The sequence below is a fragment of the Hevea brasiliensis genome, chromosome 14 (assembly GCF_030052815.1).
Source record: "Hevea brasiliensis isolate MT/VB/25A 57/8 chromosome 14, ASM3005281v1, whole genome shotgun sequence".
NCBI lineage: Eukaryota > Viridiplantae > Streptophyta > Magnoliopsida > Malpighiales > Euphorbiaceae > Hevea > Hevea brasiliensis.
Window position 1 is genome coordinate 70,279,688 of NC_079506.1, and position 15,558 is coordinate 70,295,245.

Genomic DNA, 15,558 nt, shown 5'->3' on the forward strand with positions numbered 1-15,558 from the left:
TTTTAAGAAAACTTAATTTAGAGTTTGAAAGTTAAAAAGTTAAAGTACCATAGAAAAACTAAACTATGTTTTAAAAGTTTAAGTATGTGTAAAGATATCTTTAAATTAATTAAAATTTTAAAATTATTTATAATTATTATAACAAATAGTAACTAAGAATTTTGACTCTATAGGAATAAAATAAATAGAAAGAAATTTTTATACTACAAAAAATTGGATTTTTTTGACTTCAAATATTTCATTTATTTTCATAATTGGTAATAAGACTAATTTTAAATATTAAATTTGATAAAATTATTATTCATAATAGAAATTTTTAGAAATAAATTAAAAAAATTGGCCACTAAAACAAAAATATTAATAATTTAAATACATATGAAAAAAATTAAAGCTTTATATCTAATTATTTAAAATAAAAAGGAGAATAATTTAAAAAAATAAATCATGTCGGTATCACGATATGTCAAGCACAAATACAAGTTAGCTTCTTTTCATTATTAAGCTCATTGATAAACATGATTTACGTGGCCAATAACCATATCTTAAACACAATGTGATTAATTTAGTTTTTAATTTTTAAAATAATATCATATATTCAGAATTAATTAGATTAATTATAACAAATAAAATTTCATAAAAATATAATCTTATTAAATTAACAAACATTATTATTTATAAAATTAATTAAAATAATATTAACATTAATATTTTAATTTAAATAATTAAAATTTAATATTTATAAGATATAATTAAAATAATTATAGTTTTTTACCTATAATCTATAATATATATAAAAATAGGAGAGGGGAATAATGAGATTTAAAAAATGCGCATGATAATTTGCTATTATAACGGCCCTGCTCCAACCACTAGAGGAATTGTCCGCTTTGGCCCTCTCCCATCTGGAGCCTCACAGTTTTGTCCCATAGGTGGAATGGAGAACTTCCTAGGAGGTCACCCATCCTAGGATTTCTCTCAAGCGAGCACGCTTAACCCCGGAGTTCTTCCAACTCTCCATGCCATTTCACCAAAAGGCGCTTTTAGTTATTAGTTTCCTCCATTTCAATATATGATTCGGTTCATTCTTGCCCCCCAATTTGGTCAAGGTCTCAAGCGAGGCCTCTGTCACACCTTATCCCTCCATAAGGCATGACATGATCCCGTAATATATCTAATAAATTACCAAACTTCGCCTATCGATAACCCATTAAAAATACTATAAGGGATTTTAAAACAAATTCAATTCATTTTAAAGTTTGAAGTGATGATAAATAATTATTAGAGAGCTTTTAAATGAGGTTTATATCATAAATTGTAATTTGAATTAAGTTGGTATTTCTAAAATTTTACAGAAATTTTGGCAGAGTAACAGCTAAAATTCAAGAAAACAGTTCTTCTAAACCTGTGGAAAACAATTTATAAAAATATCATTCACAACCCAGTTCAATCAAATTTAATTCATCACATTGCTTTCCATCATTCCACAAATCATTTCTCATTCTCATCTCAAAAGGAGATAGTAATTATTTATAAAAATCAAAGGAGTTCAGGTTACTACAATTTACATAGTTCATGTTATAAAGAAATACAATTATAATAATTACAATTTCAAAATGTTATACAAAACTTTTTATACAACTGCTCATCTGCCTTAATATACATATAGATCAATTTACATCAATAAGAAAATTTCAAAGAGTATAACTGATATGCCCGGGAATAGTCAAAATCTAGCTCTAATCCTCACTACAAGCAGCTCACTCTGCTGCTTTATCTATCTCCTTACCTGCGACAGCATAAACAAGCTATCGCTGAATGGTGAACTCAGTGGTGCACAACTTAAAAATTTTAAAGCTCAATATAAATCATAATTCACCAAAACTTAATCAATCATAATGTTAAACAAATGTAAAATATTACAATATTTCTAAAATGAGGGAATCATTTAATAAAAGCAAATGTTTATTCTAAACAATCATAAAACACACATTTTTCTAAAAACCACACGTTTTAGAACATGACACAATTATCCAATTCATCCCAATAACCAAAGGCTAATGGGGAATACAAGGGCTAGCTAGCAAATATGAGTACTCATTCAATCCGTACTCAACTGGCAACACACCTCAACACTTCAGCCAGAGAGGGAAAATAAATCCAATTCATCTCACTAGGCAAGCTAGTGAGGAATACAAATCACATAGTCATGTCAATTGTGGTTTCAAACTATATTCGAATAATTTCCTATTCATCAAATATATTTCATTCAAAATAATTACCCTAAAAAGGTTTAGCAATACTCAATATCTCAATTTAAGATTCTCAAGGCAATAAGAGTCATAAATCATTCACACAACTCATTCAAATCAATTTCAATTTGAAAAACAAAGAGATAGTATTAGTTGTGCACAAACCTCTTTATTCTCTTCTTACTTAGTTCAACTTTCTCTCTCCTTAGGAGGCTCCTTTTCCACTGAAAATATACAATGGAGATATCTCAATACTCAATTTAACTACCACTAATAGTCAATTAATTAAATGCCTAATGAATGCCTAAGTTACTTAATCAATTTCAAAGAGTTTGGATTATGGATAGATTTATGCCTTAACTTTTGAACCCAATTTCAACCTAGTTCTAGTCATAATCTAGTGAGGTATTCTTCATGAAAATTGTCCCTCTATGTCTTAGTTTTATTTTCCAATTTGAATCACTCCATTTGGAGTTTTGTAGCTCTAGATATGGTCAATTTATCAAGACTGGTTCACTGACCCTTTGCTGTTTCAGAATCTAGTAGATTCTGGAACCTCATTTTGTCCAGCCAATTGGACCAGCTACAGTTATATTTTGGCCTAATGTTCTTCATATGAGTTGTTCCCTTATGTGTCCTGGTCACACAGGTTCAAAATCATAAATTTTCAAGTTATGTATGGTGAGTTATAGCAATTTAACTGACCTGGACTCATAAACCCTGTGCATCAGGATTTCAGGTTCAGGTCAGTGTTTTGCATTTCACATTTGAGGTCCTTATTCTCAAGATTTGGGTAAGGTTTCTAAACCAAAGTTGTAGCCTTCAGTCTTAGGTTTTCAGATCATTTTGGCTCATCCATTTGGAATTTTCTAGTGAAAGTTATGGTCTAATTACTGTTCTGGGGTCAAATGGCTAAATTGGTTCCAATGCAGGAATTCTAGATTGGGAAGTCCTGATTTCTCCTAACAATTTCCTTAAGTTCCTTTAGGATCTGGGTGATGGCCAAAACATCAAAGTGTAATTTTAGGTCTTATGAAGATTTTGGTTTTTGAATCACTACATTTGCACTTTTGTAGCCCAAGTTATGACATTTTTTCCAAAACTGGTTTGATGGCCATTTATCCTGGATTTCTAGGTCAAATTTGGTTCTGGCAGATTTGTTGGACTAACTTTGCTTAGCAATTTGACCAACTTAGGGTCATTATTTGGGTTCATGATCTTCATAAGAAGTGTCTACTATGTTTTAGGTTTCCATTAGTTCAAGAATCACCTACTTTGGAGTTTTCTAGTGTGAGTTATGCCTAATTGAAAATGCACTGTTCATTTGGTCAATTCTGGTCAGGTCCAGAACACCAATTCTGGATTCAAGCAAATTTTAAACCAATTATGGTCATTTTCTGGATAAGGTTTCTTCATGAAATTTGTGGCTTTAGGTCTTAAGTTTCATCTCCAATTAGCCTCATACCAATTAGAGCTATATAATTCAACTTATAACAATCTAAGTGGATTGGACTCAAGCTGTCCAGAATTCCAACTTAGGGTACACCACCAATTCACCATTCCCTTGAACATCAATATACATTTATGGCACCTTATATGACCTTAATTTACCATTGCTAACCTCAATTGAGTGACCGACCACAAAACCCTAATTTCTCATAAACCCTAATCTTCCATCACCCAATTTCATGCAAAATTTCATGGAAATCATTACTCAACTCATCTATACATCACCATTCAAACAAGAATTCATGTTCAATTTAATTCAACACACCAAAACCCTAATATATGGCTGGTCGAAAATTACACTTAGTTTTCATGCAAAATTTTCATCCTTTCTTAAGTTATTTCTACATATTTGGACTCAAATTCAATCAATATATATGAACGAAGCTTAAAAATCAACTTACCTTTAATTGACAATTTTTCAACTTCCCAATCTTCAATTTCTCTTCAATTCCTTGCTTCCAATCTTCCACTTAAGGTAAAATATCAACTTTTTATTGAATTGGCTAGGGGTTTTATGGTGTAAAATTAGGGTTTTAGGAGCTTTGTTTGGTTATCAATGGAGGAAAGTAATAAGGGAGAGAGAGAGGGATGGAGCCGACTTCTTTAGAAGGAAGAAGACAATGATTTAATTTTTATTCTTAGTCTTATTTATCAATAATTATCACCACAATTTTGATATTTTAAAATTATAATTTTTAATTGTGTCATTCCTATGTCATGATGATGTCATAAATCCACTTTAACTAAATTTTCATTCTTTCATTTTCTTTTCTTTCCCTACACCTCTTCATTTTTAATATCTTTTTCAATATTTTGATTTCACATATTTTAATGGACATTTAGGTCAAAAGTCACCTCTAGGAGTGAATTGACCAAAATGCCCCTCATCGGTTATAATCCATATTTTTAATGGTGTTTAACAACTCCTTGAGTTCTTATTCACTTATTTGAGTTTGTTCTCTTTTCTTTTCTATGGTTTTCTAGTTCCCAATAGTTTCACAATTATCCCTTGGCCTAGGGTGTGATGGGGTCCCACACGAATTTAGAGTTGCAACCGAGCTCGCAGTCACTTCCTGGGTAGGTCATCCATCGTCGAGACCTCGGCTTATTTAACCCAATTGTGCTTCATTTCTTTTATTTTTATCCAACTTCATTTAATCTTTATCAATGTTATTTATAACTTCTCTATGTGATTTAAGTTTAACTCTAGACATTCTAACTATCTGGACAGACATTGGTTGCTGGAACAGTGGAATGCACAGGACTGCTTATTATAAGGGTGTTACAGCCTCGCCTCTAGCCGCAGATTATTTTCCCTTGTCGCGCGGGATGTTACAAGCCCACCAGCTTCCCCCTGGTTCATCCCTGAACCACACATCTACTAGAGGGGGTCCGACTCTGATACCATCTGTAACGGCCCTACTCCAACCACTAGAGGAATTGTCTGCTTTAGCCCACCCATCTGGAGCCTCACTGTTTTGTCCCATAGGTGGAATGGAGAACTGCCAAAGAGGTCACCCATCCTAGGATTTCTCTCAAGCGAGCACACTTAACCCCGGAGTTCTTCCAACTCTCTAGGCCATTCCACCAAAAGGCGCCTCTAGTTATTAGTTTCCCCCATTTTAATGTATTATTCGGTTCATTCTTGCCCCTCATTTGGTCAAGGTCTCAAGCGAGGCCTAGCCTCTAGCCATAGATTATTTCCCCTTGCCGCATGGGATGTTATAGCTATTATGATAATAAATTATTTATTTTATTTTATTTTAATTCAATAAAAAATTTGGATTAATCAATATATTTTAGTAAGATGAATCAATATAAAAAAAATCTTCTTTTGCATTTTATAAATCCTGTTTCTCTCTTAAAATGCTTGGAAAGTAACTTGATTGACTTGCTTGCCTTTTTTTTTTTTTTTTCTCTCTTATAAATCCTGTTTCTCTCTTAAAATGTTTATTATTCTCTCAACTGAATCTATCATATTATTTTTCTTCTTCACACCTTTTTTTTTTCTTTTAATATCTCTTTAGATGATTATCTGTGAGTATTTTTATCGGTGGCATTCTATTATCTTCTTTTTCCGCTGGTAATCCCTCCTCCTCTTTCTCTGTTATATATATATATATATATATATATATATATATATATATATATATATATATATATATATCCGTTTAAGATGGATTCTAGACATATTTCTTTAGATGTATCATTATTGATATATTTAAAGTAAATAAATCTTTAAATTTATACTTATTGGCAGATATTAAATATACGGTTCTGTTTCGCTCTTTTAATGGAGTTATTATGTATTTCTATTGATATGTTTTTTCTATATACTAAATTGGTTTGCCTCCATCTTGTGTGGAGGGTTTGTTTTATTCTTTTATAAGTCTAATAGTGCAACCCATTCCTCTAATAAAATTAATAGTTAAAATTTTCTTTTATTCGCAATTAGTTTCTAAATAATCAGACCAGATAGTACAGAGAAACGTCAAGCCACTTTGACGATTTATTTATTTTTGTCACACTCTGTTATGACAATTTGTATTTTATTTGTTATGACAATTTGTTCTATGTATGGTCTTTCCTACATGTAGAATTTGTATCATTTGAATTTGACTAATGAAATTCTATTTTATTTAATTTTATTTTTGCTTTTACTTTGGCACAAAAGAGTTTAATACGCGAAGTTTAATACGCGTCTTATTTAAGGCTCTGGGAAAGAAATGACTTTAAAAGGAGGGAATGCTTCCTTTACACAGAGTCAGAGAAAGAAAATTTCTGAGAGGAAGAAGAAAAACCAGACATGGCTTCTCACAATTGTTGGTTTGAAAGGTTAGTATATTTATTGTTTAAATCAAGTTTAGAGCTTGCATAATTCATTAAACTAATGCAAACTTGTTCTGCTTAACTTTGTTTCTCTCTTGATTCTTCAATGACTCTAATATTCTTTAAAACTGATTTCTGCAGATTTTTATTTTGTTCTTCTTCTTCTTCTTCTTCTTCTTCTTCTTCTTCTTCTTCTTTCTTATTTACATTGATTAATTAGTATATTCATTGTTTAAATCAAGTTTACAACTTCTGAAATTCATTGAACTAATGCAAACAAGTTCTGCTTAACTCTGTTTGTTACTTGATCCTTCAATGGCTGTAATATTCTTTAACACTGATTTCTGCACATTTTTCTTTTGCTCCTCTCCTCTTTTGTTGTTTACATTGATTAATTAGTATATATTCATTGTTTAAATCAAGTTTATATATTCTAAAATTCATTAAACTAATGCAATCATCTTCTGCTTCAAATCTGTCTCTTGATTATTCAGTGACTATCTATAATATTCTTTAAAACTGATTTCTGAACATTTTTCTTCTGCTCTTCTTCTTCTTCTTCTTCTTCTTCTTCTTCTTCTTCTTCTTTTAACATTGATTAATAAGCACTAAGGCTATGCTTGCTTAAATTAAAAAGTGTGTACAGTACACAGTCCAATAAGGCTATAACTTTTGATATTGTTTATTTACAATTTAATTTTTGATAGAATTTATTTAATAATTTTCTCATTCATCCATTCTTAAATATTATTTTAAATGTCTAAATCCATCTAATTTTCTTTTTATTAACAACTTAATTGCACAGCATACGGTCTTTGTCTTTATAATATCAAGTTTAATTGTTCTCATCCAAGTGAAGTTCCAATCAAAGGAAGAAACTCCATTTGATACGCATAACATTTTTATGCTAATCTGTCTTATTAGCCTATTCATATACTCTACAATACTGATGGTTGAAGTTAACTTCCAAGTTCGTGATTCATACAATCCAATGATAGGCATAATTCGCCTATTGGGCATCTCTTTGGCTATAGTTTCACTTGTTTTTTTTCTTTGTCCTGTTATTGGGTGGATCACTTTTCTCTTTTGGGCTTTTGTCCTAGCAAAACTCACATATAACTCATATCAAGTACTCTATGAGCTACTTTGCCATGCAATTTGCTGGGTGCTTGTCTTGTTCAAAAGACTAATGGGATGCCACAATACAGATCATGAACTGGTTCAATTGCAATAATAATAAATTGAAGTGTGATAAATTAGTTAGACAAGAAGCGAGAATAGGGAGGGGGAGACATAATAAGGTGACGTGGAGGGAAATACAAATTTTAGATATTGTTGTTGGATATTGGTCCATATAACCAGGCACAACTTGTTTGAGATTAATACTTAATTATTGTTATTATTGTCTAACATATTGAGTGTGTTTGAAAATATTAAAAATAAAATACTCATTCAGTTATTCCCTCTCTTTTAGCTTATATGTTTGAGATTGATTTTAGTCGCAATTTTTTTAAGGCATAATTATTTATCTTTTCTAATAAAAACTTAATTTATAATTTCATAAAGGGTTTAAAGTCTAAAAATATAAGTAGAATGAAACCCAAATACATTGGGTAAAGCTTCAGAACAATAAAAACCCAACATTCAAATCTCATAACACCCAACATTCTTCTTCTTCCTATAGTACACTATGAGTGGGCTTAGGCCCATTAGATTTTTTATGTTTTGATTATATAACAAATTCAATATCTATTAATTAATTTCAATTTCACTCACATAACTTTTCGTAACAATATATATATATATATATATATATATATATATATATATATATATATATATATATATATATATATATATATATATATATGATCAAAATTTTAATTGAATCTAATAAGAAATTACCTCATGAAAATTCAATTTATTCAATATCAAATTTTTAATGGAGCCATGTGATTTAATGACCCAAATGTTAATTAATTAAAATTTTTGGTTTAAAAATTTTAAAAATATATCAATATAGATTTAAATTTTTATGTATTAAATTAAAATGAATATATTTTTATCAATCCATTTGAAATAAGATGTTTGACAATAATCTTTTTATTCATAGTAATGTGATATATCAATTAAATAAAATAAGATATTTAGGCTCCATTTATTTTATAAAAAATATTTTTTAGAAAATATTTTTCTTATTTTTTAATGTTTGGAGCACTTAGAAAAATGAATTAATGAAAAATATTTTTTTGTCAAAGGAAAAATTTTCTTGATCAAAGGAAAAACTAAATCATTTTCTATTTTCTAAATTATGATAATTTTATTAAAATATGAAAACATTTATATATACATGATATAAATACATACCATTTGTTTAACATTGCAACCAAACAACGGAAAATCCTTTCATATCCATGAAAAATATTTTTCATATATAAGTTATTTTATGTGAAACAAATAAAGTGTTAATATATATATATATATATATATATATATATATATATATATATATATATATATTAACATGAATAAGTAATATAGATTTTTTTAAATTCATATTATTTATAAATATTAAAAATAAAAAATATTTAATAACATAATTTAATTTTTAAATAAAATTAAAATTATATTACAATCAAACAATAAAAAAATATTTTCATAGAGACATTTTCTTAACTTTATTTCCTTTCATTTCAAATATCAGATAATTTAGGACGTCTATTAACACAGGATACCAAGCTGTTACAGTTTATAAAAATCTTTATTTATTTACCAAAAAGTTTAGAAAGTGACTTTTGCATTTTATCATTGAAATTATTAATGTGAAGATGTGATGCATTTTATCTTGATCATTCAATGGACATAATATTCTTTAAAACTAATTTCTGAATCTTTTTCTTTTGCTTCTTTTGCTCTTCTTCTCTTTTCTCATTTATATTAATTATGCTTGCTTAAGTTTAAAAGTGTGTAAAATGCATAGTCCTCCAAAGCTATAACTTTTTTTTTTATAAAAATAAATTATTATTTAGTCTCTCAATTATATCAAAATTAATGACTTGATCTTATATTTTTAAAAATACATGATTTACACCCTTACATTTGATTTCGTCAACTATTCGTATTTTTTAAATTTTAGTATTATCTCTGTTATTATTCTTATTATTTTTTTTAGTCTAAATCAATTCTTGTAAAATTTTTACGATATTTCTATTGCTTTAATCGTAAATTTTACCAACCTTAATAGAATTAGAAGTATGATAGATTTTATAGGAATAGAGATATAAAATTTAAAATGAATTTATAAATAAAATTTACAAAATTTTATGAAAATTTATTTGTTTAAAATAATTGCAGAAATTATTATTATTATTATTATTATTATTATTATTATTATTATTATTATTATTATTATTATTATTTTGTTTTCCCAGTGAATTTAGGAGTCTGGTTTCCTAGCGAAATTTGGAGTCAGATTATTACTTATTGTTTTGCTTCTCCATCAGACTTCTATCGCCGAAGATTCATATTATATACCCAAGAAAATATACAAGTTCTTTGTTCTTCTAGTATATCAATTCTTTGTTCTTTGTTTTTTATCAAGATATATAGAATGGATATAGATGATTTTCGATGGATTCTGGAGATTACGGGTGTTGACGTCTGGACTTTTATTGACACTGCGATATTGGTGGCTTCGTTGGATTTCGGGGCTGACTTGAAGCAGCGGAGAGATAAGATTGTTGAAATGCTATGCGCATTGAGCTCGCCTGGTCGATGTAGGAGTATGGGCAGGATTAGTGATGGGCATGAAATGAGAGAAAACAGAAATGAAGCCAAAGGTGGAGATGGATGTCGAAGTGGGTCGATTTATGGAGATGAACATGAAGAAAACGATGATGAATTGGATCCATTTGCGGGATTGTTCGACGATAAGCAGAAGAAGATTTTGGAGATTATACAACATCTTGAAAATCCTGATCAGTCTCAAGATTCTCTGGTTGATTTGCTTCAAACTTTAGCAGATATGGATATGACCTTCGAGGCACTCAAGGACACTGGCATTGGAAGACATGTCAGTAGTTTGAGAAAGCATTCATCCGATGATGTTCGGAGATTAGTGAAGCAACTTGTCAGGAAATGGAGAGAAATTGTAGATGAATGGTTGAGGCTAAATCCTCAAGAAGAGCAAGCATCCTCTACTCTAACGGCTGATGGGAACTCCCCACAGCAGAAAATTTCCCGGAACCAGGTTCCTGATATTGCATACTCTCCAAATACTCACAAAGAGAGTTCTGATTCAGACAAGAAAACTTGTGAACCAGAAGGAAAGCCAAAACCGGTTCCTCGAAAAGAAGCTCCTCGTAGACCTACCCATCAATCAGTTTCTGTTTCTCACAATGTGCAGAGACAGAGAGAGCAGCAGCAGCAAAGAGAGAGAGAAGTTGATTATGAGAGGCTGGCCTCTGCAAGCAAGAGGCTTCAAGAGAATTACAAAGAAGCCTTAAATGCCAAGAAGCAAAGAACAATTCAAGTGATAGACATACATGATATTCCAAAACCCAAGATTGCCTTTTTTGCAAAGAACAAAGGTGGTGGTTCTCTGGGGCGGCGCTACTGATTTTGGCAGAAGGGTCTTTAACAGGCTCTGCTTATTCAGATCTTTTATATTTGCAATACCCTTAAAGATGGTTTATATATTAAGGTTGAGGATAATGCGTTATTTTTGTAAGTTGGGTCGGTTTTTTTAAAAGAAAATCATATTTGTGAACATGAAATTATTGCATTCTATGATAATTTGATTATTTTCCAATTTGATCTTTTAACATATTTGCCCTGAATTTTGGATATTAAAGCTCTTAAATTTTGGACATTTGCATGTTAATTTCTGCAGATAGTTCATGGTTGCTTGCTTTTAAATTGCAATGAGAATTTGAGAGGTTTGGTCTTATGTAATTCTTGAAAATTTGCCAAGAACGTGTCAAATGAAATTGAAAAATCAGTAATATGTAATTCAATTTGGTTCATAAAAATTTTCATTTCAATTATATATTGAAGCTGATGCACAGCACTACAAAGGACACCACTTTTCCTAAATCTAGTTCGTACACTCCAGAATTTAGAGGAATAAATTGTTTTACGTAAGCATAAGTTGAGACTATATAGTAGCTTAACCATTATAGAAGCAAAAAGAATTCCACTTTTGTAGAGAAAAAGAAAAGATTTTATGGTAATTTGCAAGTGGCTTGCATGTTCTTTTCATACTTGTCCTTTATTTTCTTCAGCCTGTGTAGAATGTTGATCCTCATTTCACAAGCCAAACTCATGACAGATTATACACATTAGCTGCGAGATCACTCTCATTTGTGTTTGGAATCCATCATCTCACCACTCTGCAATGAGTCTAATACCCAATCTTTCAAGCACATTTCTCCTGTGGGCTTCTTCCTTGTAAATGTTTCCATCAACATGATTCCATAAGACACTATTCCCTGTGATCCAGACTCTGCATATAACATAAAAAATGTAGAGAAATCATGAAAATCAAAACAAAATTGTAGTGAAGATATTCCAAAGAAAGTGCAACATCTACCAAGCTGTTTAACCTCTGTAGCATATCCAAGCAATAGGAATTAGAGTGCAACAATGCCTCAAGGTTTCCATTGGGCATGAACTCCATCACCAATGCTTTGACGTCAACATTGGCACAGCTGTTGATAATTTTGATAAGATTTCTGTGACGAATGCTTCAAAGAACTTCACATTCTGCGTCAAAACTAGTTGCAAATTGAATACCTTTACTGCAGCAGCCATACCAAGCATCCCTCTATATCCAAAAGTAGGTTACTTTCGTCTAATCCATTTGTAGCCTGCATGAGTTCCTGGTATGAAAACCTTCTATATGTTGCTATATGTAGCAAATCAGGTTGAGTAGAGAAAGGACTGTTCTCCTTTTTTCTTTGCCGCCTTGCCAGCACATATACAAGGGCTAGTACCAATATTGCTGAAGCTGTAGCCGGTAAAACATATTTCAGAAATCTTATTGAAGCCTAGCTGAGGAGCTCCGCAGGGTCCAAGATTGTGCATAAAAGAGCTGTTCCCAAGTCTGTCTTACAACAGACTAGAAGGAGAAATTCCTTGCAGAGGACCATTTACAATCTTGGCAATCACAGCAGAGAGTATGCTATTGGAGAGATCCAGGTGCTCCCAATTGAACCTGGTATAGGTCCTTGGAATTTATTATGTGCCAAAGAGAGATAAATTATCAACTGTTGGAGAGCACCGATCTCACTTGGAATACCACCAAAGAAATGATTCTTTGACAAGTCCATTTGATAAATGACCTCTAAATTTCCAATTCAGATGGCCACCTAGTGAATTTGATGACAAGTTAAAAACCAACATGTCCTCCTTAAGGGCATACTTGAAGTTAAATTATTGCTATCAAGCTGTTAGAGAGGTAAGATTCCCAAAGCAACTTGGTACTGACCCTAAAAGTCTTAACTCACCCAGATTGCTCAGATGACATAGATCATTTGGAATGGAACCATATTGCCACTAAGATAACAAATTTTAGACAAAATATTAAAAGGAATTCTCTTTGCTAATTTAGAGTAGAGAGCAATTTCCACTGAACCCAAACTTGGCGAATTATCTAGCGGTTTGTAATCCGTCGTTTTGGTTTCGAATCAAAATACCAAAGTATGGGATTCATCGATTTGACCTATTACTAGCAGCAGCTTCCGCAGAATCAAATCCAGATGGTAGTCAATTATCATTTATCACCATCAAAATACAAAATTGTTCTATACATACAGGAAATCCAAAGAAGCAAAGGCAAATTTACATTTTGCAATAAGCAGGCCAAAAGAAGGGTGAATAATATCAGTAATGAATACTAATTTAAGCAAATCAAGGAGAAGAAGAAGAAATCAGACAGATTTTCTACAAACCCAGATTTCAATTGCAAGGACATGAAGTTTGCACCATATGTTGTTGAAGAGACTCACACAGAGCCAGGGGGTATTGTTGCAATAGACGTCGGCATCCTTTTGTCATCCGATAGCTAGACCAAATCAACCAAATCTAGACCTCCGCTTCCAGTAGAACGAGTGGGTTTGGTTTAATTCTAAAAGAAGAAGAAGGCCATTTTGAGTAAGAAGAAGAAGAAGAGTTGCAATTAGCTGAGTTCAGTATATGAGTTGGAACAAGCACAAGGCTATGCTGGCTTAAGCAGTTAAGCACCGAGGCTCTGCTTGCTTAAGTTTCAACAGTGTATATAGCACACTGTCCTATAATGCTATAGCTATTTTTTTTAATTCACATTTTTATAAAGAGAAAATTATTATTTATTCTTGTACTATAGAAAAATTAATGATTTGATTCTCATATTTTGAAAAACACATTAGCTAATTTATAAGTTTTGATTTGCACACTTTCCTTGCTTTGTCTATTTTGGTTAAACTTTTGCATTAATGGTAAACATTTTCGTCTTTGAATTTTTATCATTGTAACCATTTTTATTCCTCAGTGTTTTTTTTTTTTATCATTGTCAATGCTTTTGTCCTTCATTGACCATGGTTTAGTTCCTTGGCATATAGTTAAATTGATTAAAATGAATGGAATGACCAAATAGTTAATGGAATCAAATATGAGGGAGTAAATAAAATAATCAAGTCATTAGTTACGACATAATTGAGGGGCTAAATAATAATTTACCCTTCACATATCGATGACCATTGGTTTCTTGCCATTTTATTAACAATTGTCTTTTCATCCAAATGAAAAATTATTACTTTTAAGAAAATTATTATTTAAACCTTCTATTTTAATGAAATAATTACTTGATCCTCCAATTTAAAAAAAAAAATAGTTTGTCTCTATATTTTTGTACTGTTTAATATTTAATTTCTCCATTCAGTTTAATTTAAGTATTTTGTTAGTCAATATATAATATATTACTTCTAAATTTGAAAATTTTATATAATTGAATCTTTTTATATAGTTTATTTATGATTGAATTTTTTTATAGAATTAGTTTAATAATTTTCTCATTCATCCATTCCTGAACACTTTTTTCAAATATGTCTAAATCCAAGTAAAGTTTCAATCAAAGAAAGAAACTCCAGTCGAGACACATAATAGCTTTATGCTAATCTATCTTATTAGCCAATTCATATCTGCTCGAGCACTAGTAGTTAAGTTAACTTTCGAGTTCGTGATTCTTACAATAATTATAGACATAATTTGCCTATTGGGCATTCAATTAAATATAAAATTTTATAAGAAGCCATTATCCAATGGAGTTATTGTTGTCTGGTTCACTCCATGGTATTTATCTTTGCAAGGGAGGTCCCTAAGTGTCTCATTTGCTTTTTGTCGATGTTTGCATTCTTTTTTTTTTTTTTTTGTGGGCTACACTCAATGAAGGAAGTGAAATTTCTTAAGTACTATAGAGATATGAGCAGTTTTCGGGTTAGGAATTGAATTTACAAAAGTCAGAGGTGTCTTTTAGTTTTAATGTGGACCAGCTTCACACTTTTGGCCTTAGGAAGTTCGTTAATCGTTAGATCAGGCTCAAATTTTGTCTACATATTCTTGACATTCGGTTCTTCAATTTGAACAATGGTGATGGAGATCGTAAACTTCTAGCCTAGTGATTGGGCCCACGAATTTTGTCCTCTAGTTTGGTGTATTTCTATTCTTTGTTCTCCATTTCTCTTGTATTTAATCTCTTTGTTGTCGAGATTATTTGGTGAATCTATTGTGAGACCTTTTGAAGGGTGTTTGTAATCTTATTTTAGTGATAGTGGAGATTTGAGGGTGGACTCCTAAAGTCCTGTGATTTTCCTCTTCACATCGGAGAGGTTTTCCACGTAAAAAATCTTGTGTTCTTGATGTACTTGCTGTTTTTGTGTTTGAATTATTTGTTACTTGCTTGGGTTAATTTGTTGATTGGGTTAATTTTGTTGCA

The 15,558-nt window shown here is 30.8% G+C and overlaps 1 protein-coding gene and 1 long non-coding RNA gene across 3 annotated transcripts; one reads left to right on the plus strand and one right to left on the minus strand.

Moving 5' to 3' along the window:
- The first annotated feature begins 10,109 nt into the window (after positions 1 to 10,109).
- On the plus strand, positions 10,110 to 11,283 carry LOC110667781 (probable mediator of RNA polymerase II transcription subunit 26c). Its single transcript, XM_021828751.2, has one exon. The coding sequence runs from the start codon at positions 10,198 to 10,200 to the stop codon at positions 11,203 to 11,205; it is 1,008 nt and encodes a 335-aa protein (XP_021684443.2). The 5' UTR covers positions 10,110 to 10,197; the 3' UTR covers positions 11,206 to 11,283.
- A 319-nt stretch (positions 11,284 to 11,602) lies between these two features.
- LOC110668345 (uncharacterized) lies at positions 11,603 to 13,889 on the minus strand. 2 transcript variants are annotated; one of them, XR_002497514.2, is made up of 2 exons: positions 12,191 to 13,889; positions 11,603 to 12,090 (listed from the first exon to the last, which is right to left on the minus strand). It is a non-coding gene; the product is annotated as an uncharacterized LOC110668345 (long non-coding RNA). The 2 variants fall into 2 exon arrangements; XR_002497513.2 differs by having other exon boundaries at positions 12,178 to 13,889.
- Between the last annotated feature and the right edge of the window lie 1,669 nt (positions 13,890 to 15,558).

Bases quoted from the DNA above. Each gene is read 5' to 3' on its own strand.
- LOC110667781 (XM_021828751.2), top strand. From the start codon at position 10,198: ATGGATATAGATGATTTTCGATGGATTCTGGAGATTACGGGTGTTGAC.